The 24,000-nt window shown below is 36.5% G+C and overlaps 1 protein-coding gene across 1 annotated transcript in view; it reads left to right on the top strand.

The window, feature by feature from the left end:
- The first annotated feature begins 2,376 nt into the window (after nucleotides 1-2,376).
- LOC131067987 (probable glycosyltransferase At5g03795) overlaps nucleotides 2,377-24,000 on the top strand; it is a 63,025-nt gene continuing 41,401 nt past the window's right edge. Inside the window, exons 1-2 of the mRNA XM_058003171.2 lie at nucleotides 2,377-3,106; nucleotides 6,551-7,124. Coding sequence (XP_057859154.1) covers nucleotides 2,869-3,106; nucleotides 6,551-7,124 — 812 coding nt within the window. The 5' untranslated portion in view covers nucleotides 2,377-2,868. The remainder of the gene's footprint in view (nucleotides 3,107-6,550; nucleotides 7,125-24,000) is intronic.

Raw genomic sequence — 24,000 nt, forward strand, 5'->3', positions numbered from 1 at the left:
GCGAGTAAAGAGAAAGAGAAAGACGATGATCTATGGGCACAGAAATCGAAACATCTGCGCAAGCGCCAATGCGCATACCACAAAAAAGTTAGTCAAAAACACCTAAAAGGCTAAGGTTATGACAAAAAACCTGAGATGTGAACTATTTGGAACAAAATCTAAACAAAAATGACTTATTGTTTTTGTATTTTGAAGGATAATATATGATTTTATTTTTTATTTTTATCTTTTTAAAATTTTAAACTAAAAACAAAGGAACTATGGGGGAAATGTATTAAAGTAGAGATGTCGATTGAAGTTCGCAGAGATGTCGAAATAGAAGTGGATAGGACGGTCTGCAAACGCAAACGTTGATTCAAAGTTTTCCTACACAAAAAGTTGTTAGGCGGGAAAATAAATTTGAATGCAGACGCCAATTTGCTGAAGCAGAGACACTGAACCTGAGGTAGAGATGTCGATGCACAGTCAGAGATGCTGATGCACAACCTACAAAAGTTCTTCAAAAAAACTTGTTAAAAATATTAGTTCAAAGGGACTTGGGGTCCCATCGGGCGTACCAAAATGAAAAGGGAAAAATCTAGATCAATGGTTAGTTGCATAAATCACATTAAAACACAAAAGAAGCATTCAAATATACAATTTAACCATTATACTTTAGTTCTTCACTCTTCCTTTGATTGAACTTGATGAAGTGGAAATGTGCCCCATTGCACCACTTGATTTGATTTTCTCTTTAAAGTGAGATATGTGGATTGCTCTCCACTACACAACAAGATAGGATAATGAAATGTTGGCTAAGTATGATAGATGAAGGATTGGCTATGACAAGATTTGGGCATTATGAGGGTGTGGTTGATGAATTGCAGGACTCAAATGAGTAGCATAAGACTGCATGAAAGGTGGATGGTTTGTGAAGAGTGACGACTCTAATTTATAGATTGGAGGGGGCTAAAATGGAGGGCCAAGATTGATTTGAAATGGAGGGCTGAGATTGAAAGAAAGAGGGATAGGATTGAGAGGACAAGGTGAGATATCCAAGAGATAGGCCATACAGACATTTCTTGTCTCCACACCTCACAAGTACATGGAGAAGAGTTCCCTAAGTACATTGAGAAGAGAAATAACAATATAAAATTCTTTGGGGGAGGACTAAGGAATTGAAAATTTAAAAATAGAAGATTGTGTGGGGGAGAATAAAGGGATAAAATAATTAAAAATTCTTTGGGAAGAAGAGGCATGAGAATGTGCAAGGATCTGACATTCCTTGGAAGAGGCAACATTAGTGCATTTAAGGTTTGGAGGGTGAGATGAGAAAGGCCATTTATGGCAAGAAGTTGACTCATCCCTAATCAAGGTGATTAGAAGGTGCACGTGATTATGAGTACAAATTAGGTGGCTCAATGGGGGATTATAATGCAAGTGGGAAAATTAGGAGGATGTGACATGAGGAGAGAGAATAAGTGGAATAATACAAAATTGGAGGAAATAATAAGTGTGATTAGGATAGAATTAATTAGGCTATATGATAGGATTAGGGAGGGTGATTTGTAGGAATCACATGATTAACTTAGTTCATTAAATTTAATCAACTAATAGACGTTTAGAAGAAATAATGAGGATTTGGAGTAACTTTAGAAGAATGAGGAATAATTAATCTGATAAATTAATTATAAAGGTTATAGTGATAAGATTAATTAAATTTGATTAAATTAATCCCAAGAAGAAGGGGACCAATACAATTGATTAATTATGTGGAAATACTTAAATTAACTAAATAATAATTTAACTAAGTTTAAACGTCTAAAGTCTGCATTAAAATGTTTTAAAAAAAAATAAATAAATGATTTTTCCACTTACTATAACCAATAAGAAAAAAGAAAAATGGGATGAATAAATTATTTAAAATAAAAATTAAACTTACACGACAATTTTTTTTCAAAATTTTTATTTATTTGCATAATTGATTAAAATGATTACAAATTTGAATTAAATGAATGCAATAATATCATAGTTGAAAGAACCTAAAATATGTTTGAGATAATTAACTCACAACTACCGTGGCTAAAACTGCCTCCAAAAAGTGGTTATAAAACTCATATTATTGATTTTTTCGAAAAATATAGATCATTGATAGTGATTAGGAGAACAAGCTACGACTTTGATATTTCAGAAAAATCAATAACACTAATTTGCTAACTACTTTTTGAAATGAGTTTAGCCGGTCCATTAACTCACTATTTAACTAATGACTAATTAATGAAAAAAGTCATTGATCTACATTAAAGCTCGACAAATTCATAAATAGCCAAAATACTATTATTGGAGGAGTAACTTGCTCTCATGGGTGGAATTTGTATACCGTATTTCAGTTGGGGAACATACATTTGATGAATACCGTATTTCAGTTGGGGAACATACATTTTCTGAAAATTTACTGCAAATTCATTCACACAGTCTAAATTCAGTACTCCTTAGATATCAAAATATTGGATCTGAAAGATATTTTACAAACCCAAGCGCTTTATCCAAATAGTAATACAATTTAAAAAGCGGAAGATATTAAAGATGCACAAATTGTACAGTCAGTGTACTTGTATTCCAAGTTCTTTGGATTGAATCTGCACCTCTTACGTTTGGAAAATTTGATCTGCGTACTTTGAGTAGTTGGAAAAGAAACTGAAGTGTCGTATATTCAAATGAATTCTGAAGAAATTCGGGCCCACTGTATCCCGGTTCCCGAAATCGTGTTTGCTTTAACATTGCCTGCAAATGATAGGAAGTCCTAAATAGGTAGATGGAGATTAATAAGGCCTGATACGAACTATGTAAACTGTTTGCCAGATCTTCTCTCAGACAGGAAAAGCTTTCATGGCTTTGAAAACTCATTCTAGACGCTATGTATGGTCTGGGCATTGTGTAGTTGTGTCTCTAGTATTGACGTGCTCTTGTTTTATACTTACCTGGATAGTTCTAACCTCGACAAAGAACAGAAGTAATGGAGGCACTTTGACAGTTCACAAGTTAATAGTAAGGAAAACTTTGGCACCTAGTTGCAGGCAGACAAAGTCAAAGACTCATCTGAACTTGGAGAAGAGAAGTCGACACGGTATGACTGTTTGAAACTTCCACCTTAAAAAAATTGCATAATCTGAATGTTAATTGGTCTGTTGTTGCATCTCATTTGATAATAGTTTACTTTTCTGAATTGGGTATTCATTATTTCCATGTTGTCTTGGGTTTGCTGACTTGGATATGCTGGACTTGGTCCTGAAATATTTCTTTTTTAACTTGGTTGGTTGCGTGAAGTTGAGTTGTTGCAAATACTCATTTAGGGATTCATCTTGAGGAATAGGTGTTTAAATCACATCATTTTGTTTTTCTTTTTTCCCTTGAGTTTATACACCAACCAATGGGCCATATTGCGGCTAGTGCTCCTGTGTTTTCTCTGCAACTAAGTCTAAAAATGAGTTAGATCTTCTTTGCCCTTTGGTCTGCTTTCCATTATCCCTGTCATTACCAAGAACACCAAGTTCTGTATGACATCTGCCCCTTCAAGAATTAGTCATTTGTCTTTGGTACTGTGAGCTTCATATTTGAAGTTGTTTAGGTAAATCAAGTTTTTGCTAAGCTTTTTAGTGAGTATATAGGCAACCTCAGTCTCAGTGCAATCAGAGATGCTAACACTTCTTGTATTGGTAGGAGGGAGCAACCTCACAGTACTTAATTCTTGATGTAATTTGTTTTCTCATATGTAATGAAATATCGGTTTTTAGCTTTTTCAATAAACAAAAGTTGAGGTTAAAAAATACCATATGACAGACAGCATGGTTCACGGATTGTGCTTTGATTCTACTCTATAGCATTTGAGAACTTTTTCATTAATTGCTTAGTATTTGGATGAGGGATAGAAAAATATAATTTTGTAGATAATCATTCATAGCTGCACACAGATAGATGAACAAAGATAATTATATTAATCAATCTGTTTTTAAATAGGTTCAGGAATTACTTTAAAAACCTATATATCTTTCTCAAAAGAAGCTGCTAACATAAACCTCAAGAATTTTTGGTGTAATGGCAGCTTCAAGGATTTGGACCTTAATAAATATGACTATGCAAAGGTTCCCTTCGTTGGTTGATTGTAAATGATTCAACTTAGTTTGACAATGGAAATTATCTTGTAATATCCCCTGCTCTTGTATGTCGGAAAATGTGTTTATGAGACACAAGGAATATCATCAAACAATTCATCGACAACCTTCCAGCTTGCTGGTCTATAGTATCAGTCTGATATGTTCTTATTAAAATGACTATAGATAGCTTCCACTGCTTGAGAACCAACATTTCAATGCATAAATTATCACCTGGATGCTTAATTGACTCATTGGATCCTTAACCAATGCATAGAGATGAATTTTCAATATTAAATATGCACCTACAGCCAAGTGGCATTTTGACAAACATTTGGCAAGTAAATTGACATCATCAATGACATATCAGCAAATGATGAGCTGCAACTTATTTTCCTTTATTCATGAAATGATTGGTTTATTACAATGATCATCAAGTACCAAACACTTGGCAATTTAGCAATGAATTCTCAGTAAGTCTGAAGACTTATGACAGCCATGGACGTTTGCATATAACTGAGAAATACAAGGGAAATAAAAATGCCAAATGAACCTGATATGGATTGCCTGGCCTTGAGATTGTAGAAGCAATCAATATCCCAATTTTTGGAGCCTCCTTTGAGACCAATCAACCCTCTCTTCAAGTCGCCCTGCTGCAGCTAGAATGTCTGACAATAATTAATTTCCAGCATTGAAGTTTTCCATCAACCCTTGAAAATATTCACTGTTCTCTTCCAATCGCAGCGCTGTTATCAAAAGCCAAGTCAATGCTTGAATGTGAAGATATAAGTATAATCGTGGGAGTCTGACTGTTGGAGGTCTGCAGACTGGTAACCAGCTCCAAATTCTCCTCTCAACCCCCAAATAGGATCGCTATCCTTCATCAAACATGACGCTAACACCAATTGTTGGATTCAGTGTCCAAATAAGAAGGAATAAGCAAAATCGTGGGATAGGAAGGTGAGGTGCGATCTTCTTCTAACTGATCTAACACCTGCAACTTCTTCAATTCCTCTTCAAACTGATGTTTAGGGAGAATCGCCTTGTGTTCCCTCAATTAAATCGCTGCAAGTGAGGGCTAATAGAGCCATCTCTTGACCTTCCCAAACTGATATAAAATCTGAATATGAGTCCAAGTAAATTTGGCCTTTGGCCACCAATTAAAGCTCAATTAGAAAGATTGAAATGTCTTCCTCTCTCAGCTACAGAAAGAAGACTTCACAAATTAGTTGCTGATGTAGATTCCGTCACGAATCAACTCCCAAGATGAAGAACTAGGGTTTCGTCCAGCCTTTCTATCAATCTGCTGAAGGTTTGCGTCCTCAGAGATTCAACTAATGCAAAGCATGAGTCAGTTCATCAAATCCATAATCCAAATCTCCAATGATCATACAATGAGGCTCAACCTCTATTTATCTTTTTTCTCCATACGTCTCATAAACTTCTAGAGGATTCTAGAAATAATATTATTTCATTTTAGTGACTTTATAATTAATTATTTTATTTTAAGTCACTAATTAATTGATTAATTAAATATAAAGTCACCTCTTTTAATTTATAATTTATTTCATGACTTTATAAGAAATTAATTAATTAATTTCTCCTTATTTCTCCACTTAACCAAAAGGCTAAAACTTCATAAGAAGCTAGAAAAATGGGGACATTACATATCTTGCTGAGAAATGATTCAAATTTGAAGAATCCTTCACATACATTTCATCATTGAGAATTAGCTGCCTGTGATAAGCTTGTAAGTCTTTCCATCACAAGTAGTATCAATAAAAATCCAACTATAGCATTCATCACCTGAAGATCTCAATCCTGCACGTTCTAAGAGTTTGATGTAGTCTCTTATTGTAATGGAGGAGTCAAATGCCATGCCTTTAGTACTATCAAAAGTCTTAAACGTGCTACTGTTATCATCTTGGAAAGGATGGACAATGCTGCTTGTTTGACTTGAGAGTGTAGAAGAGCTTGTTCTGTTTTCAAAATTATTCCTAGACATATAGAGTTACTTATGCGGTGATTTCATAAAAATTGCAGGATTTCATCCTTCATGTGGGCTTTTGGATTGCTCACAGCTGTCTAGTGTTATGGGATTTTAACAGTGTTTTAAAATATAAGTGCTTGAAATAAATGGTAATAAGGAGTCTTTTGTCTGATTTGATCATGAAAGAGAAAATTATCTGGTTAACATATAAATAGTGGGAAGTGGTTTAGCAACTTTCACATCGATTTGAATGTATTTTTCTATGGTGCTGCATGATTTCTTTAAATCTGCAGAAGAATATACTCTCCGATTCTGATTCCACAATTCTTTATGAAACTGTTTGTTTATTTAAAGCTGTTATAGATTTTATTTCTTCTAGATTTCCCTCTAGAAGTTATACATTAACAAAGAAAATGACATTCTAGTGCAGACGAGGAGAATGAGGCAGACAATGAACATGTATTCCATAACCAAGCAATCTTTCTTCAAGACTATAAGGAGATGATGAAGAAATTAAAAATTTATGTCTACCCACACAAAGCAGACGACAATTTTGCAAATATTTTTCTACCAGTCAATTTCAAGCCAAGTGGAAATTATGCTAGTGAAAGCTACTTTAAGAAGGCACTAATGCAAAGTAGCTTTATCACAAATGATCCCACAGAAGCTGATCTCTTTTTTCTGCCATTCTCTATTGCAAGGTTGAGGCATGATCCAAGAGTCAATGTTGGTGGGATTCAAGATTTTATCATGGCATATGTTTTTAACATCAGTCAAAAGTATCCATATTGGAACAGAACTAATGGTGCTGACCATTTCTACGTTGCTTGTCATTCAGCGGGCAGGACAGCAATGGAAAAAGCAGAAGAAGTCAAGTTGAATGCAATTCAAGTAGTGTGTTCTTCAAGCTACTTCCTTTCAGGTTATGTAGCACACAAGGATGTTTCACTACCTCAAATCTGGCCGAGACAAGGAAATTTCAATGGTCCTACCTCTTTGGAAAGGTATTCTTGATTCTAAGATGTTCTATTTTCAGTTTTTAGATTGAGCTTGAAATGCAATAGAATGCTATATGTAGACTTAACCCTGTAACCATACAAAAAGTTCCTTTGGTGGATGCCTTGTTGTTCTATACCAAATGAGATTCCCAAAACATCAATTGCTACAGCCCTCTTCACAGTATTTAACTTCTTCTTAGTTGCAGATTTTAATTCATGATGCTTTTGAATTCTTAATTGCCAAATTTGGTATATAAATACGTAGTGTGGGTGCAATATATTTGAAGTGGCAAGGGAATTGTTTAGTAGAATTGAGTAAATAAATAAACTCACTTTACAGTAAAATATCCACCTCTCGCAGAGAAAGAGGGGGATTAACTGGAGTATTTTGAGTATAACGAAACATGGACAAAAATTGTAATACATTCTTTTATGGTCTGTAAGAGATTTCTGTAATCAGAAGCATTTTGCTTCAAAGAAGCAGCTAATTCTCAATGATGAAATGTATGTGAAGGATTCTTCAAGTTTGATTCAATTATCAATAGGCTGATAGCCATTGCCAATGGGGCAAGACCTTCTGGCCTAACAGGACCTTAGCAATATAGAGGTCCCTGGAGTTAGAAAAGATCAAGCTTCATTTCAACTGGTCTTTGAAAGGCAATGTAGACAGTTCTAAGGTAGGAGGCATATTTTTATACAAAAACGGCTAGTTTCTTTGTGTTATATATTAAAATTATCAAGGGATCTAGTAATGAAGCCAAGACCCTCAGTTTTGGTGAATGTTTGAAACTTGCTCTCCATTTAAAGTTCAATAAGTTAATTTTTGAAGTGGACCCTGTGCTGGTTGTGCAAGATATGATATTGGAGCAGTCCCAAAATGGTATGTTTCTAAAGTATTGAACCTCATCACTCAAATTAAATCTCTTTCCTTCTGTCATTGCATTTGGAAAACTAACGAGTCATCAGGCTTCCTATCCATTGCTGTAGTTTTTAAAGTCACCCACGGCTGTTTTATAGCCAGTCTTTGGATGGTTGGGAGAGGATTCATCCTTAGATCTCAAGTGACATTATCAACTACTAGAGAATGAAGTATGGGTTGGAGGCCCTAAATTTGAATTTTTTGTCTTAAGATCCTTTGACATTTTGTTTTGTTCCTATGAGAAGTCAATTTGCTCTTTGTTAGGTTGTGATTGGCCTATATGATCTATGTGCTTCTGTCTTGTAGTTTATTAGGTGATGAGAAACTATATTTAGTGGGAGTTGGAAAGTGAAATGCAATGCAAAGAGTTTGACTTTTATTTTCTAACTTTGGAAGAGTACTAGAGTTGGAAAGATACTTCCAAGCAAGAATGGAGGAGATGGAAATCATTTGATGAGGAAGACTAGATGCAGAATCAAGTGACAATGAAGCACTAGAAGTGCATATGGATGAGAGGTTAAAAGGTTCCAACAAAGAGAAGATTTCTAAGGGCCATCTCCAAAGTTGGTGGTTGCACGCGGACAAATAGTTTGAGCTATATATGAAGTTTGTGTCCAAAGAAATTGATTGATTGGATTGTGGAGCTGGAAAAACACACTGAGTATGAAGTTTTTGAGATCTTATTAGAGTGATCTTTGCTTGTACTAAACTAAAAGACATGCATCATTGTGGTGGAATACTGCCCAAAAAGACAAACAACAAAAAGGAAGAGAAAATCCTCACATGGGGTAAGCTGGCTGCCATGCTAAGGGGAAAACTTATGCCAGTGAACTACAAGATTAGTCCATTCTTTAGTTGTAGGACTTGAAGTAGAGGCATGTGAGTGTGAAGGATTATATGGAGGAGTTTTATGATTTATTGGCTAACCATTAGAGTAGGACACATAGAGGAGAGCACAAAAAAGGGTCACAAGGTAAGTTGTTGTGTTGAAGGTCAACATTTGAGATGATTTAGAGTGTAACTCTATGTTTGAGGAAGAGGTCTATGAGTGTGCACTTAAAGTCAAATAAAGATTGTTTAGGAGACAATAGAGTAGTGCATAGAGTAGAGGAAAGTTTGTGTGCACAAAGATTGGCATAATACAAGGCGATAGGGAAGAGTCAACACAAACATGTGTGAACGAGGTGAGTGCATCATGTGGAGGTGGAAATATGCTTAGGGGAAGAGAGTTCTAATGAGGGAGAGGATAAGGATGGGGAAGAAGCTTTTCAGGGGAGTGCTTCTAGTGTGGAGAAATAGGGCATCAAGCATTTGAAAGCTGACAAGGGTGGTAAAGCAATCTTGGATGGGGAATTAAGGCAAGCAATAGTGTTATGGAAGGGAGATCAGAGAACAATCATTTCGTGCATCGATTAGTGATGTCGAGAGACCTATTGGAGGATAAGTGTTTGTAATGAAATGCATCTTGTTGAACTTGAAATTGACAAGGGAAAAGAAGATAACAACACAAAGAAAGAGCCTCGTGTAAACCATCTATAAGTTGGGAGTGTTAGCCTAGCAAAAAATAACAATCTGGAATCTCTGTTAGCAGTAGATAAAAAAAAGAATGGAAAGAATGGCAATCTGAATATAATTTGTATTCCAATAAAAAAACTGTACATCCAAAATAAAATAAACAAGCAGATATAAAGAGGAGGCAAAAACAGTTGTAAACTGTTATACAAAACTGCCGGAACAGAAAAACCTAATAAATAAACTAATGAAAAATTAATCTAAATAAAACTAAACCCGTGAAGAGAACTAAACCTGTGAAGAGATATTAACATCCCCCCCTTAAACTGAAGGGGTTAAGCTGAGCATTTCTCTAAACATCTCAAACTTTTCTCTGCCCAAAGCCTTGGTAAGAATATCTGCTGGTTGATCTGCAGTGGGGCAATATTTAAGGTATATGGTGCCATCTTTCACATAATGCCGAATCAAATGAAGCTTTGTATTGATGTGCTTGGTGCGATCATGAAATACTGGATTTTTAGCCATTTTGATAGCAGATTGATTGTCACTGAAGAGTGGAGTCGATGAAATCTGTGGTGTTTGCAAGTCTTCAAGAATTCTTCGAAACCATAAGATTTCCCGAGTTGCTTCAAAGGCGGCCATATATTCAGCTTCGGAAGAAGAGGTAGCTGGAACAGATTGCTTTTTAGATCTCCAAGAGATGAGAGCAGATCCAAGATACATTAAATACCCGGATGTAGATTTTCCATCTGTAGAATCACCTGCATAATCGGAATCGGAATAGCCAACCAAAGAAAATTGGTTTGTCTTGGAGTATTTGAGCCCATAGTGCTGAGTACCTTGCAAATAGCGAAGAATGCGCTTGGCGGCTAACCAATGAGTTTCTCTAGGTTGTTGCATAAACCTTGAAAGAACTCCAACAGCAAAAGAAATATCCGGACGGGTAGTTGTAGCATAAATCAAACTACCAACAAGTTTCCTATAGATAGTTGCATCAACCAATGTTGAAGGGTCATCTGAAGAGAGCTTAAGATTTTGCTCCATAGGAGTACTAAGGGATTTACAATCAGCCATGCCAAACTTATGCAAAAGTTCACCAATATATTTTTGTTGGGTGATAAAAATAAAATGAGGTGTTTGAGTTACCTCAATACCCAAATAGTAATGAAGATGGCCCAAATCAGTCATATCAAAACCTTGCTTCAGTTGTTCTTTCACATTTTGAATATTATTCTCATTGGGACCAGTGATAAATAAATCATCCACATAAACAATAAGATAGACAATAATCTTATCAAGTTTTTTAACAAAAAGTGTGGCATCATCAAATTCAAAATGCTGGAAATTCAACTTTAAAAGATACTCGGTAAGTTTTTCATACCAGGCTCGAGGAGCTTGTTTCAAACCATATAATGATTTGACAAGCTTGCATACTTGATGTTCTTTTCCATTGACTGCATACCCATCTGGTTGAGTCATATAAACTGATTCTTTGAGATCACCATTTAAGAATGCCGTTTTAACATCCATTTGGTGAATTTTCCACCCATATTGAGCTGCAAGGGCCAACAAAGCACAGATGGTGGTCCATTTTGCTGTAGGTGCAAAGGTTTCATCATAATCTATCCCCTCCTTTTGAGCATAACCTTTGGCAACAAGCCAGGCTTTGTGTTTGTCAAGTGTACCATCTGCTTTATATTTATTCCTGAAAATCCACTTGCAGCCAATAGGTTTACAACCAAGTAGAGGATCAACCAACTGCCATGTGCCATTTTTCAAAAGAGCATCATACTCATCTTGCATAGCTTTCCTCCATACTGTAATATTTTTGGCTTCATTATAGGATGATGGTTCAGAGTCAATTATGAGATTGAGTTCACCAATGGCCTCCAAGTTATTTGCACTATTGGTTTGAGCTTGGAGCCTTGCTTTGTAAGAGCTTCTTGTACCTGTTTTACCTATTTCATCAGGTCTTAAATCTTTCAATGTTTGTTGGACTTGTTTTGCCCACTTATGTGAAGACTTTGGTTGCACAAAAGATGTGACCATTTCATTACTAGATGTTGTATTAGTGGTTAATAGTTCAGAGAGTTCAAGCTCATCATGATGGGCTTCTTCTTGGTCATTTATTGATGGAGCAACGTGAATTAGATCACTTGGAGATATAGATTCTATATGTGGAATCTCACAAGAGTTTTCTATCAAAGGAGATAAATTTGTAATTGTATCAAGCTGTTTGAATTTACATTCATCATTTTCAGCAATGTTGGAGGTTTCAACAAATACAACATCACATGTAATAAAGAAAGTTTTGTTGACTTCATCATACAACCGATATGCTTTGGAAGATTCTGAATAACCAAGAAAAATACACTTAATACCGTGATGCTGTAACTTACTTCTTTTGTCCTTGGGAATTAAAGCATAGCAAGTGGAACCAAAAATGCGGAGATGTCGAACAAAAGGAGGATATCCAAACCACACTTCATATGGAATAGATTGATGTAATGCAGATGATGGAGATCTATTACGGAGATAAACTGCAGTTCTTGCTGCTTCAGCCCAAAAATGTAATTTTATTCCTTTAAAATATAACATTGCACGAACCATATTCATGATAGTTCTATTCATTCGTTCAACAACACCGTTTTGTTGAGGAGTACCTGGAACAGTAAGATGATGTTGGATCCCATTTTGACGTAGATAGTCCTCAAAAACTAGAGAAGTAAATTCTCCACCATTATCTGTTCGAAGAGTACCAATTTGAGATTGAGCTTGTTTTTCAATCATAACATGAAACCTTTTAAAAATTTCAAAAGCTTCTGATTTTTGCTGCAAGAAATAAATCCAAGTCATGCGACTGTAATCATCAATAAACAACATGAAATACTTAGATCCTCCCACATAATTTATTGGTAAAGGCCCGCATAAATCAGAATGAATAAGCTGCAATTTTCTTTGTGCTCTCCAAGTGGAGCGAGGAAAGGAATTTCTATGTTGCTTGGCAAGAATACATGATTCACATTTTTCAATTGTTTTAGGCAAAACAGGTAAGCCATCAACACCATGCTTTTGCAAGATATGAATGTTATCATAACCAATATGCCCAAGTCTTGCATGCCATAAAAGAACAGGAGATAGACTACCTTCTTCAGTAAGATATGCAAAATTTTTAGAAAAAGAAGTGCCATTTAGTTTTAATAATCTCCCATCCTCACATCCAGTGAATACAATTTGATTATTTGATTGTTTTCTAACAACAACTTGCCCATCTTTTAACAAAATAGAGTAGCCTTGTTGTCGAATCAATACTAGTGATAACAAATTACGTTGCAATTGAGGAATAAACAATACATCATGAAGCACAAAGTCTGGAAGATTAGGCAACTTAAATCGAACAGTTCCTTTTCCAATAGGTTTGAGACTTGATTTATCAGCTAAATAAATTGGACCACATGCACTTTCATGAAATTCCTCAAAGTAATCACGCCGAAATGTCATATGTTGTGTGGCTCTAGTATCTAAGATCCAAGAATCATACCATGAGGAATTAGATGCAAAGTCAAAAACAGAAAGCACATATTGATCACCATCACTATCACAAGCAAATTGGGCTGCTCCTGGAATTTTATCATCCGAATGTTTATCATCATTATAAACTTTTATTTTATCTTTTTGCTTAAAAGTATTTTCTTTAAAACTTTCTATCTTATCCCATGACAACTTGCATTCAAGTGCTTCATGACTTCCTTTTCTACCACATCTTTTACAATATAAATGTTGCCTATCATTTTGATTATCATTTTTCCTCCATTGACCTCTACCTTTGCCTCTATCATTATAACCTCCTCTTGAAGAGCTCTTATTTAGAGGTTTTTCTTGGTGAGCAAAACAAACATTTTCATTAGTATTATCTATTTTCCTTCCAAAAGCTTTTTCACGTTCAGCCAACTTTTCAACCAATAAATCAAAAGTAATGGTTTTCAATTGGTTACTTGCTTGAAGGGACTCTAGATAAGTAGAATGTGTTGGAAGGAGTGCCTTAATAAAAGCAGTGAGATAAATATCAACTTTCCCACCAGCAGCATCAACATCTTGTTTTATGGCTCTAATTTCAGAAGCCAAACTCATAACATCACCATTTTTTAATTCAAGATTGAACAATTTTAATTGTAACTGAATAAATTCTAATTCTGAATGAGAATCAAATAAATTTTTTAATTTGTCAAGGGCTTCCCAAGCAAATTTGCATCCCTGTATATGACGATATACATCTCCATTAACTGAAGCTCTTATCAAAGCTAAGGCTTTTGAATTTTTATAATTCCAAATTTCTTTTTCTTTAACATTTGTTGGTTCTGTAGGTTGGGTATCTCCATCACATATTTTATACCATAAATCATTAAAAATTAATGTATTTTCCACTTTCTATGCCATTCCAACCAAGTATCTTTTCCAGTTAATATTTCCCCAATCAATGAAACAATGGACTGCATTGTAAATTGAAAAAATGTATATAGAATTTGTAGAGTTTGCAAATTTATAGTATTGCTCAAAATCTCTTGCCAAACTTTACCAAATATAACAAGATATAAAATTCTTGTACAAATAAATAAATTGATTTCACCTGAATCAATTTTTTTTTTTTTTGTTTCCGTATTTTGATTCTGTAGAAAGCTGCAATCTTCAAATGCTTCACATAAAAATATACTCCAAACTCCAAAGCTCTGATACCATTGTTAGCCTAGCAGAAAATAACAATCTGGAATCTTTGTTAGCAGTAGATAAAAAAAAGAATGGAAAGAATGAAAATCTGAATATAATTTGTATTCCAATAAAAAACTGTACATCCAAAATAAAATAAACAAGCAGATATAAAGAGGAGGCAAAAACAGTTGTAAACTGTTATACAAAACTGCCGGAACAGAAAAACCTAATAAATAAACTAATGAAAAATTAATCTAAATAAAACTAAACCCGTGAAGAGAACTAAACCCGTGAAGAGATATTAACAGGGAGTTAAGTGTTGCAGAATGGTTATAGACAACGGTAGCATAGACAATCTTGTTTTTGTCAACATGGTGGAAAAACTAGGATTGAAGAGAAATGCACATCCTAATACTTATAAAGGGTTGTGGTTGTTCAAGGGACACCAATTGCTATTGAATGGGCAATGTGAGATAAGATTTAAGATTGACAAGTATGAAGATGAAGTCATACAAGACATCATGCCAATAGGTTGTTGCCATATTGTTTTGGGATGACAATGGCAATATGATAGGAAAGTGCTACACAATGGGTGCCCAGATACTTATGCCTTGTGAAAAGGAGGGACAAAATATAAGTTGGTGCCACTCGAGGATTAGTAAACAAAGGTAGAAATGAATCCAAGAGTCTGCTTGTGATGGGAAATAATTCATGAAGCGAAGAAGGTTGTGTATGTCTAGCGTTCATGCTAAAGCTTGCACGAGGAGGCACTAAAGGTGAGAAGGGTGTAGAAGAAAAGATGTTGCAAGAGATATTGGAGGAATGTAATGCCCCCTTCTCAGTGATGTGCATCTAGTGGTTCATTGGCCTATTCCGGAGACCTGTAGGCTATTTGGAAAGGAGAATTAGGGTTTCCAACTTTTGTGGAGTTCTGCACGAGCTTTCTAGGGTTTGTCAGGAGGGAATTCTTCAGTTCTGCTTATGGTTTCCTTCTGGGTTTTCCATGAACTCCAGGGTGGCATAACATGCATTTGATTCTTTGGTGAAGTCAAAACTTACTATTTATAGTAAGTTAGGGTTTGGCTGTTTGGTTGATGTAGTTCTACTAAGCTTTCCAAGCTCTTTCTCTGGGTGCGAAGATTATGTTTTTCGGAGCAGTATTTCTTGACTTACTATTTTTAGTAAGTGGTTGTGTTGAGCATTTCTATTCTTAGCAGTCTCGGACAGGGTTCTGACTCAGCACAGTTCAGTGGTCTTCATCGCACAGCTTCATCCTTGATTTTTGGTATTAATCAGTGTTGGAGTTATAAGTTATTTAATTATATATTAATTCCTTATCCTAAGGTTTGATATTTAATTATTTTATTACTGATTAATCGGGTTTTGGGTGACTTAGGGAAAAGGATAAATATATGCTACTAATATCATTATTTCCCTTAGTCAGGTGGCGTTGAAAATGATTAAACATGTCATGTTCATATTGTTTTAATATTGCAAGTTGTTCACCTAGCAAAAGTTCGAACTTTGCCTAGGGAGTTGGAAATAAGTGGACGCCATTTTGAAGGGACATGTTTAATTAAATTCAAATGTGTTGGGTGCATTGGAGGACATGTAATTTGGGCGAATTTGTGTGCATTTGCATTTGAATTTGGTGGAGTAAGAAGTTATAAATAAGAGCCTTGGGCTCTCTTTTTGGATATCTTGAAAAATTGTAATGTTATGTTGCTGGTTTGGTGACAGTTGTTGAGGCTTCGGAGTGCGTCTCCCTAGTGCTACTCGGTTTCGTACTTGAAATACAGTACCTAGCCGTGCATTGTATTCTTTACATTCTTAGAGTTTGCTTAGACATTTTTGGTGTTGAAATGATGCTGGAGACTTGCTGTTTTGCCTGTGGTTGAAGCACATTTTCAATCACACCTCTCTGTTGGAGTGACTGACGGTTATGGGTATCAGCTCTATCCTTCTTCCTAGCAATGGCGATACATTTTGTGAGTTTATAGCAATTTTAATTTAGCTTTGAATTTCCTAGATCAAATCAAAATTCCTAGGTATGGCGTGGGTTTCTGATATTGCATTGGGATGCGTGCAAATTAAATAAGGGGTTGTTTGGGTTGTGCTTTTAATTGGTTGTCATTGCATATGTTATATGGTGGGTTTGGGACTGGTGTGAGTAGATTCGGATGTAAAATGAGGGAGTTATGAGCATTCTAGCATTTCCATAGGTTGCTGATTTGTAATTCCAGCCTGCAGTTTGGATGTAGCAGAAATTCATTGTTCATAATATTATAATCTGCATCACTCTTCTCATCTTATCTCTATTTTTTAAGGTTGTTTTAGTAGTACTAATCAATCATTCTTGCTGTCCTTATTTGTAATTCCCACTGCATAAGTGGAAGAGGTTGGCTTAGCCGCCTTCTTGCTTTGAATTCAGTTTATGTGGTAGAGTGATAGCTTAATGTAATGTCCTCCCGCTGAAATATGCAGTAGAGTGATTGAATTTCAGTTTTTTGTCATTTTTCCTTGGCTGGTTTACCGCTAAGAGTTTGGTTTCTATCCTGCTGGATAAGCAGAAGGGGCTGGCTTGCCACCCAGGCATTGTAATTTCAGTTTGATTTTTGGTGCTAACGATCCTCGGAACACCGTATGCTCTCACCCTCCCAGATTGGGCTCTCGGTGAACAAAAGGTGGAAGGGTTCCCTTTCAGTAGTTTGGATTGTTTCTCTAACCTTAACGGGTTGTGGTGTTTGCTTGCAAACTCTTATTGTTAAAAAACAAAAAAAAATTATTGGGATATTACAGTGGTATCAGAGCTGGTTTTCCTGCCAGCCTGTGTGTTCGGTTGATCAGATCACAAGTTCTTCCTTCCATCCTATTGGTTTGTGGTTTGTTGGTTGCATATCAGAGTTTGGAAGAATGTCTACTATAGATAAGTCTATTTGTGAGTTAATGCAAGGATTGATTAATTTGATGAAGGATCCAGATATTAAAATGGGGTTCGTGAAGGTTCTTGCAAATTCCAAACATAAGGAAGAGTCTGAAAACATTATCTTTAATACAAATACAAATGATGGAGTTGGTGTTTTGACACCCAACTTTGAGACAGTGCTTCATGAAGACTCTTTGGTGATGCATGCACCTACCATTGATGAGGTTGTCATTCAAGAAGAAGAAAAAACAATATTTGAGGTTGTGCATGATGAATCTCGTAATGTTTCTTATGGAGCTAGTGACAGTGTTGAATGCACTCATGTGCTTCTAGAGGAAGAGCAGATGAAAATTGAAGATGTTAAACAAGAGGAAAAGGTTAACAAATTGTTGGATGGAGATTCATGTTATGAAGCTGAAAATATTGCAGCTAATGATGAAGTTCCTAATGACCAAGAGGCTGTCCTATTTTGTGAGTTTAAAATATGCCAAAATGATGACATTCAAGGGGCAGATTTAGAGGACCAATCAGAAATTGCATTTCAGAACAATGGTGTTGAGACTCATAGTTTGAAGAATGAGCTTGACCAAATTCTGAAAGTCTTTGAGCAATGTCCTAAATTGGAATTTTCAGATTAAGGACAGCGGGATTGTTGGTCTAAGTTGGAAAAAGGAAATACTTTTCAGATTGTTGATAACCCATTGTTTGAGATGGGTAAAGTGAAAACATATGACAATCCACTGTTTGAGTGGGAAGATGGAACATTACTTGGTTCTAGCATTGCTCTTGGTGAGAATAGCAATGTGTGGAACTTAAGAGAAGATTCAAGATCTAAGTTGGATGATACGTGGAGCTATGGTGAGCACTTTTTAACTAAACACAGTAATCAGCCCTTTTGCACTTGGGATCCGGGTGTGATGGCACCTAGTGATGACAAGGAACCTGTGTGGGATGAATTTTCCTTTGATCCTGATGAAGCTCAAAAAACAGATTGTGTTGTAGAGTTAGAGGACCATACGGTTCTTGATGATGGAAAGTTTAAAGAGGTTCTAAAATGCAAATCTGATTTACCTATTCATGAAGCTGGTAGTCAGCAAAAAGTTGAAGATTTAGTGGAATCTAATCCTCTTCATGATGTAGAGAAATTGCAGCTAGTTGGTGGAGTTAGACGAGAGTCTTGGAGCAGCTATGGGGGCAGCGATTGCAAGAAACAAAGTTCTGATTTGTTCTTGTTTCCTATCAGCACTGCAACATCTCTGCATTCTTATGAGTGGGATGGTCAATTTGAGGTGTCTGTTGAAAAAGAAATGCAAGCTCTATCCCAAATTGATCACACACATAGTTTGATTGAAGAACTCTATTGTAAGGCTCAAGTGGGTGAGAGACAGAAAGGGGTTAACGATGAAGCTACTCTCCCTAATCTGCAACTTATCAAAGACTCTTTGGAAATATTGAAATCAGATTACATACACTTGATTGAAGATCGAGATTATGCCTCCGAACTTGCAAGGAAAACCACTAGTGCATTCCAAAGGGAAGAGAGGAAAGTTGAAGAGCTTACTCTTGAGCTTGAGTCAACAAAGGACGTGTTAGGAAATACTCAATTGGCTCTAATGAAGTTAGAAGATCAATTCGTTGATTTCAAACTTTTCAAGGAGCAAGAGAATGCACAAAGAGCTGAAGAAATCGAGCAAGTTATTGGTGAGCTTGATAGCCTTCAAGAAGAGTTTGATCTGGAGAACTTCACAAGAAAAACAAAGGTTGCATGTGCAGATTCGGATCAGCAAGAAGAAAGGGATGGCTTCCAAGTTCTTGAAAACCCTCTCTTTGTGATGGATGGTTTCAACATCTTTGGCATCAAGATGTTGTCTAAACACAGTTTAGAAGTCATCCAAGGTTTCATTGCAGCAGCAAGGAGTGAAGATTTCAGATTTGTTACTCATGAAGTAGGGGAGAAAGGACCAGAACATGGTGATTGCATGCTTGATAACCCATTTCTTGGGTTGAATAATAATAAGGCTCATACTAGTCCATTTTGAGAGTTGGATTTGAGGACAACATTTGCTCCATACTCCAATGTTGTTAAAGCTTTCATGGTTAAGCTTCAAGGGTTCACTAGAGAAGACACCAATTTCTTAAGCATGCACTTGGTCCTCACTAGTACTTGGGGATGTGTTGATTTTTCTTTTTAGTGTATTGAAAATCACCTTCAGTTGGGAATCCAAGCTCAGGTACGTCAACTTGGTCTGATCGAGCTTGTTACATGTGGAAAGGATCTTTGGAGGGATAAGGAACAAATTTTCAGTCTTGATGGTGTTGTTCCCTTCTTTACTAGCCATTTGATAGTTCCTTTTGCTCATCAACTAGTGGATTGGGAAGATATTATGAGCAAAGGATGGTTCTATGTGGAGTTGGAGTCACTAGAGAGGATATTTCCAGCCCGAATTGTGAGCATATGTGTTGTTTTGGATGATGATTTCTTGTGTTGCAGCACCTGTTCATCTTCTTGGATGCTGATTTTCCTAAAATCGGATCTCAAGACAATCATTTCAGACTTGGTGGGCTGTTGGTGTACTCTTTTTCAGACTTCACAGTCTCTTGGCAGAATAGGTTTATGGTCTCAGATGAGAGGTATGGCGAGTTGGGGCTATCAGTATTTGTATATGGGAAGTGTTCAAGCTTTAACTATTGGTTATTCTTATGCCCTCTCTTCTACTTATGATGGGGACAACGAACCTTTGCTTTCTATGGTTCATCATTCTGAGGTGCTTGGAGTGGGAACTATAAGAGATTTCAGAAGTCTTTGTGGTTGTATCATAATAATTCAATTGAGGCCTAGTAGATTCATGCGGAGTTATGGGGATGAGGTTGTTGAGCTCTTGCAAAGGATTGTTTCATCTTTGCAGGGAGATTTGGAGAAGTCACATTTACAGTCATGGCTCTGCTTGACACCTCGGGAAGATATGTTGTGGAGTTTGATCGTGAGTTGAGTAGGATTTATTTCCTATTGCCAAGGTTTGTGATAGACAGTGGCATTATTGATATTGATTACTCAGAGCTTTATGGGCATGAGATGCTGCATGATATTGATTTCAGTCCTTCAAGGTTTTCCAGTTTGAGTATTATGGATGGTAACATTTTGGAGTTACAAGGGAGGTTAGTGCAGTTTGGGTGTGATGTTTTCCTTGATGTGATCAGAGTGGTGCATCATTGGCATGGTGGGTTCTTCTTGAGACGGGCATGGGACCTTGGGATCGTACTTGCTTTGGTGCCAGATCAGTTAAAATTTTCGGGAGTTGTGATGGCATTGCTTGAGGACACGCAATTTTGGGAAGGGTGGATTGTAATGTCCCCTTCTCAGTGATGTGCATCCAGTGGTCCATTGGCCTATTTCGGAGACCTGTAGGCTATTTGGAAAGGAGAATTAGGGTTTCCAACTTTTGTGGAGTTCTGCACGAGCTTTCTAGGGTTTGTCAGGAGGGAATTCTTCAGTTCTGCTTATGGTTTCCTTCTGGGTTTTCCATGAACTCCAGGGTGGCATAACATGCATTTGATTCTTTGGTGAAGTCAGAACTTACTATTTATAGTAAGTTAGGGTTTGGCTGTTTGGTTGATGTAGTTCTACTAAGCTTTCCAAGCTCTTTCTCTGGGTGCGAAGATTATGTTTTTCGGAGCAGTATTTCTTGACTTACTATTTATAGTAAGTGGTTGTGTTGAGCATTTCTATTTTTAGCAGTCTTGGATAGGGTTCTGACTCAGCACAGTTCAGTGGTCTTCATCGCACAGCTTCATCCTTGATTTTTGGTATTAATCAGTGTTGGAGTTATAAGTTACTTAATTAAATATTAATTCCTTATCCTAAGGTTTGATATTTAATTATTTTATTACTGATTAATCGGGTTTTGGGTGACTTAGGGAAAAGGATGAATATATGCTACTAATATCATTATTTCCCTTAGTCAGGTGGCGCTGAAAATGATTAAACATGTCATGTTCATTTTGTTTTAATATTGCAAGTTGTTCACCTAGCAAAAGTTCGAACTTTGCCTAGGGAGTTGGAAATAAGTGGACGCCATTTTGAAGGGACATGTTTAATTAAATTCAAATGTGTTGGGTGCATTGGAGGACATGTAATTTGGGCGAATTTGTGTGCATTTGCATTTGAATTTGGTGGAGTAAGAAGTTATAAATAAGAGCCTTGGGCTCTTTTTTTGGATATCTTGAAAAATTGTAATGTTATGTTGCCAATTTGGCGACAGAACTTGAGGCTTCGGAGTGCGTCTCCCTAGTGCTACCCGGTTTCGTACTTGAAATATAGTACCTAGATGTACATTGTATTCTCTACATTCTCAGAGTTTGCCTAGACATTTTTGGTGTTGAAATGATGTTGGAGATTTGCTGTTTTGCCTGTGGCTGAAGCACATTTTCAATCACACCTCTTTGCTGGAGCGACTGACGGTTATGGGTATCAGCTCTATCCTCCTTCCCAGCAATGGCGATACATTTTGTGAGTTTATAGCAATTTTAATTAAGCTTTGAATTTCTTAGATCAAATTGAAATTCCTAGATATGGCGTGCGTTTTTGATATTGCATTGGGATGCGTGCAAATTAAACAAGGGGTTGTTTGGGTTGTGGCTTTAATTGGTTGTCATTGCACATGTTATATGGTGGGTTTGGGACTGGTGTGAGTAGATTTGGATGTAAAATGGGGGAGTTATGAGCATTCTAGCATTTCCATAGGTTGCTGATTTGTAATTCCAGCCTGCAGTTTGGATGTAGCAGAAATTCATTGTTCATAATATTATAATCTGCATCACTCTTCTCATCTTATCTCTATTTTGTAAGGTTGTTTTAGTAGTACTGATCAATCATTCTTGCTGTCCTTATTTGTAATTCCCACTGCATAAGTGGAAGAGGCTGGCTTAGCCGCCTTCTTGCTTTGAATTCAATTTATGTACTCAGTCCTCCCACTGAATAAGTGGTCGAGTGATAAGTTTAATGCAATTGTCCTCCCGCTGAAATATGTGGTAGAGTGATAGCTTAATGTAATGTCCTCCCACTGAAATATGCGGTACAGTGATTGAATTTCGGTTTTTTGTCATTTTTCCTTGGCTGGTTTACCGCTAAGAGTTTGGTTTCTATCCTGTTGGATAAGTAGAAGGGGCTGGCTTGCCGCCCAGGCATTGTAATTTCAGTTTGATTTTTGGTGCTAACGATCCTCGGAACACTGTATGCTCTCACCCTCCTAGATTGGGCTCTCGGTGAACAAAAGGTGGAAGGGTTCCCTTTCAACAGTTTGGATTATTTCTCTAACCTTAACGGGTTGTGGTGTTTGCTTGCAAACTCTTATTGTTAAAAAACAAAAAAAAAATTACTGGGATATTACAAGGAATATAAAGACATCATGTATGAGGATGTGCCAAATGACTTATCACTTGTATGAAGCAATAGTTATGCAATGGAATTAGTTTTGTTTTTGAGCTTAACCAAAAAAGCAACTCATGGAATGATGCTTAAGGAGTGTAAGGAGATAATGGAATAAGTGGAAGAGTTCCCTTAGAAATGATTGATTAGATAGAGTTTGAGCTCAGGTGCAGTACTTGTAGCATTGGCATCAAAGAATGAAAAGTGGATAATGTGCACCAATTCGGCAACCATTAATAGGATAGCCATCAAGTATAGGTTTCTTTTACTGTGCACAAACGACTTGATGGACTATGAGTGGGGTGAAGTATTGCACAAAAAAGGATTCAAAGAGTGACTACCATCAAATTAAAGTTAAGAAAGGTGATGGACGGAAGATAACTTTCAAGATGGACATATTATACGAGTGGTTTTCGATGTCATTTGGTTTAACAAATGTGCCGAGCACCTTCGCAAGGTTAATGAATGAGGTACTCAAACCATTTCTAGGAATGGTTGTAATTATGTGTTGGATGATACTTTGGTCTTCAATAGGGGAAAAGAGGAACACTTGGCGCACATAAGGCAAGTAGTACAACAATTGTGTGAGGGAAAGCTACTAGTAAGTTTAAATAAATGCAACTCTTTGAAGAAAGAGTTGGTATACTTGGGATTTGTGATATCTCAAGAGGTTTTAAAGATGGGTCCCAAAGGTAAAGGTGATTATAAAATGGCCATTGCCAAAGAGCACATCCAAGGCTTGAAGATTCCATGGGTTGGCAAGATTTTATAGGAACTTAATTCAAAACTTTAGTGGGAACTATGTACCCACCATAGAGACTATGAGGAGTGATGGAAACTAGTTTGTGTTGATAAGGAGTGCAGAGTAAGCATTCTAGGTGCTGAAGAGGAAGGTGATAGAGCATTCTGTGCTAGTGCTTTCAAATTTTGTTAATGTTTTTTAGGTAGATTGTGACACCAGTGACATAGTGGTTGGTGCAGTATTGAGCCACGAAAGAAGGCCAATTACGTACTTTAGTGAGAATATCAATGACATTAAGAAGAGATATTCAATTTTTAAGGTATGACCAAGATTTTTAAGTGAAAGTGCAAGTTCCAAAGAAACTGAGGTAGTATTTGTTGCATAAGGAGTTTGTATTGTACACAAACCACCAAGAATTGTAGTTTATCAACAACCAAAACAAGTTGAACCTATAGCATATGAAGTGGGCTGAGTTTCCGTAGAGTTATACATTGTACTTAAGAACATGAGCAATAAGTCAAACAAAGTTGCTGATACATTGAGCCAAAGATGTGCTTTAGCAAGAGAAATGTGCATAAGAATCATGGAATCGAAATAATCACTAAGTAGTATGCTCAAGATAAGTATTTCCAAGAGGTGTGGAAAGCATGC

Source organism: Cryptomeria japonica, chromosome 6, assembly GCF_030272615.1.
Source record: "Cryptomeria japonica chromosome 6, Sugi_1.0, whole genome shotgun sequence".
Taxonomy (NCBI): domain Eukaryota; kingdom Viridiplantae; phylum Streptophyta; class Pinopsida; order Cupressales; family Cupressaceae; genus Cryptomeria; species Cryptomeria japonica.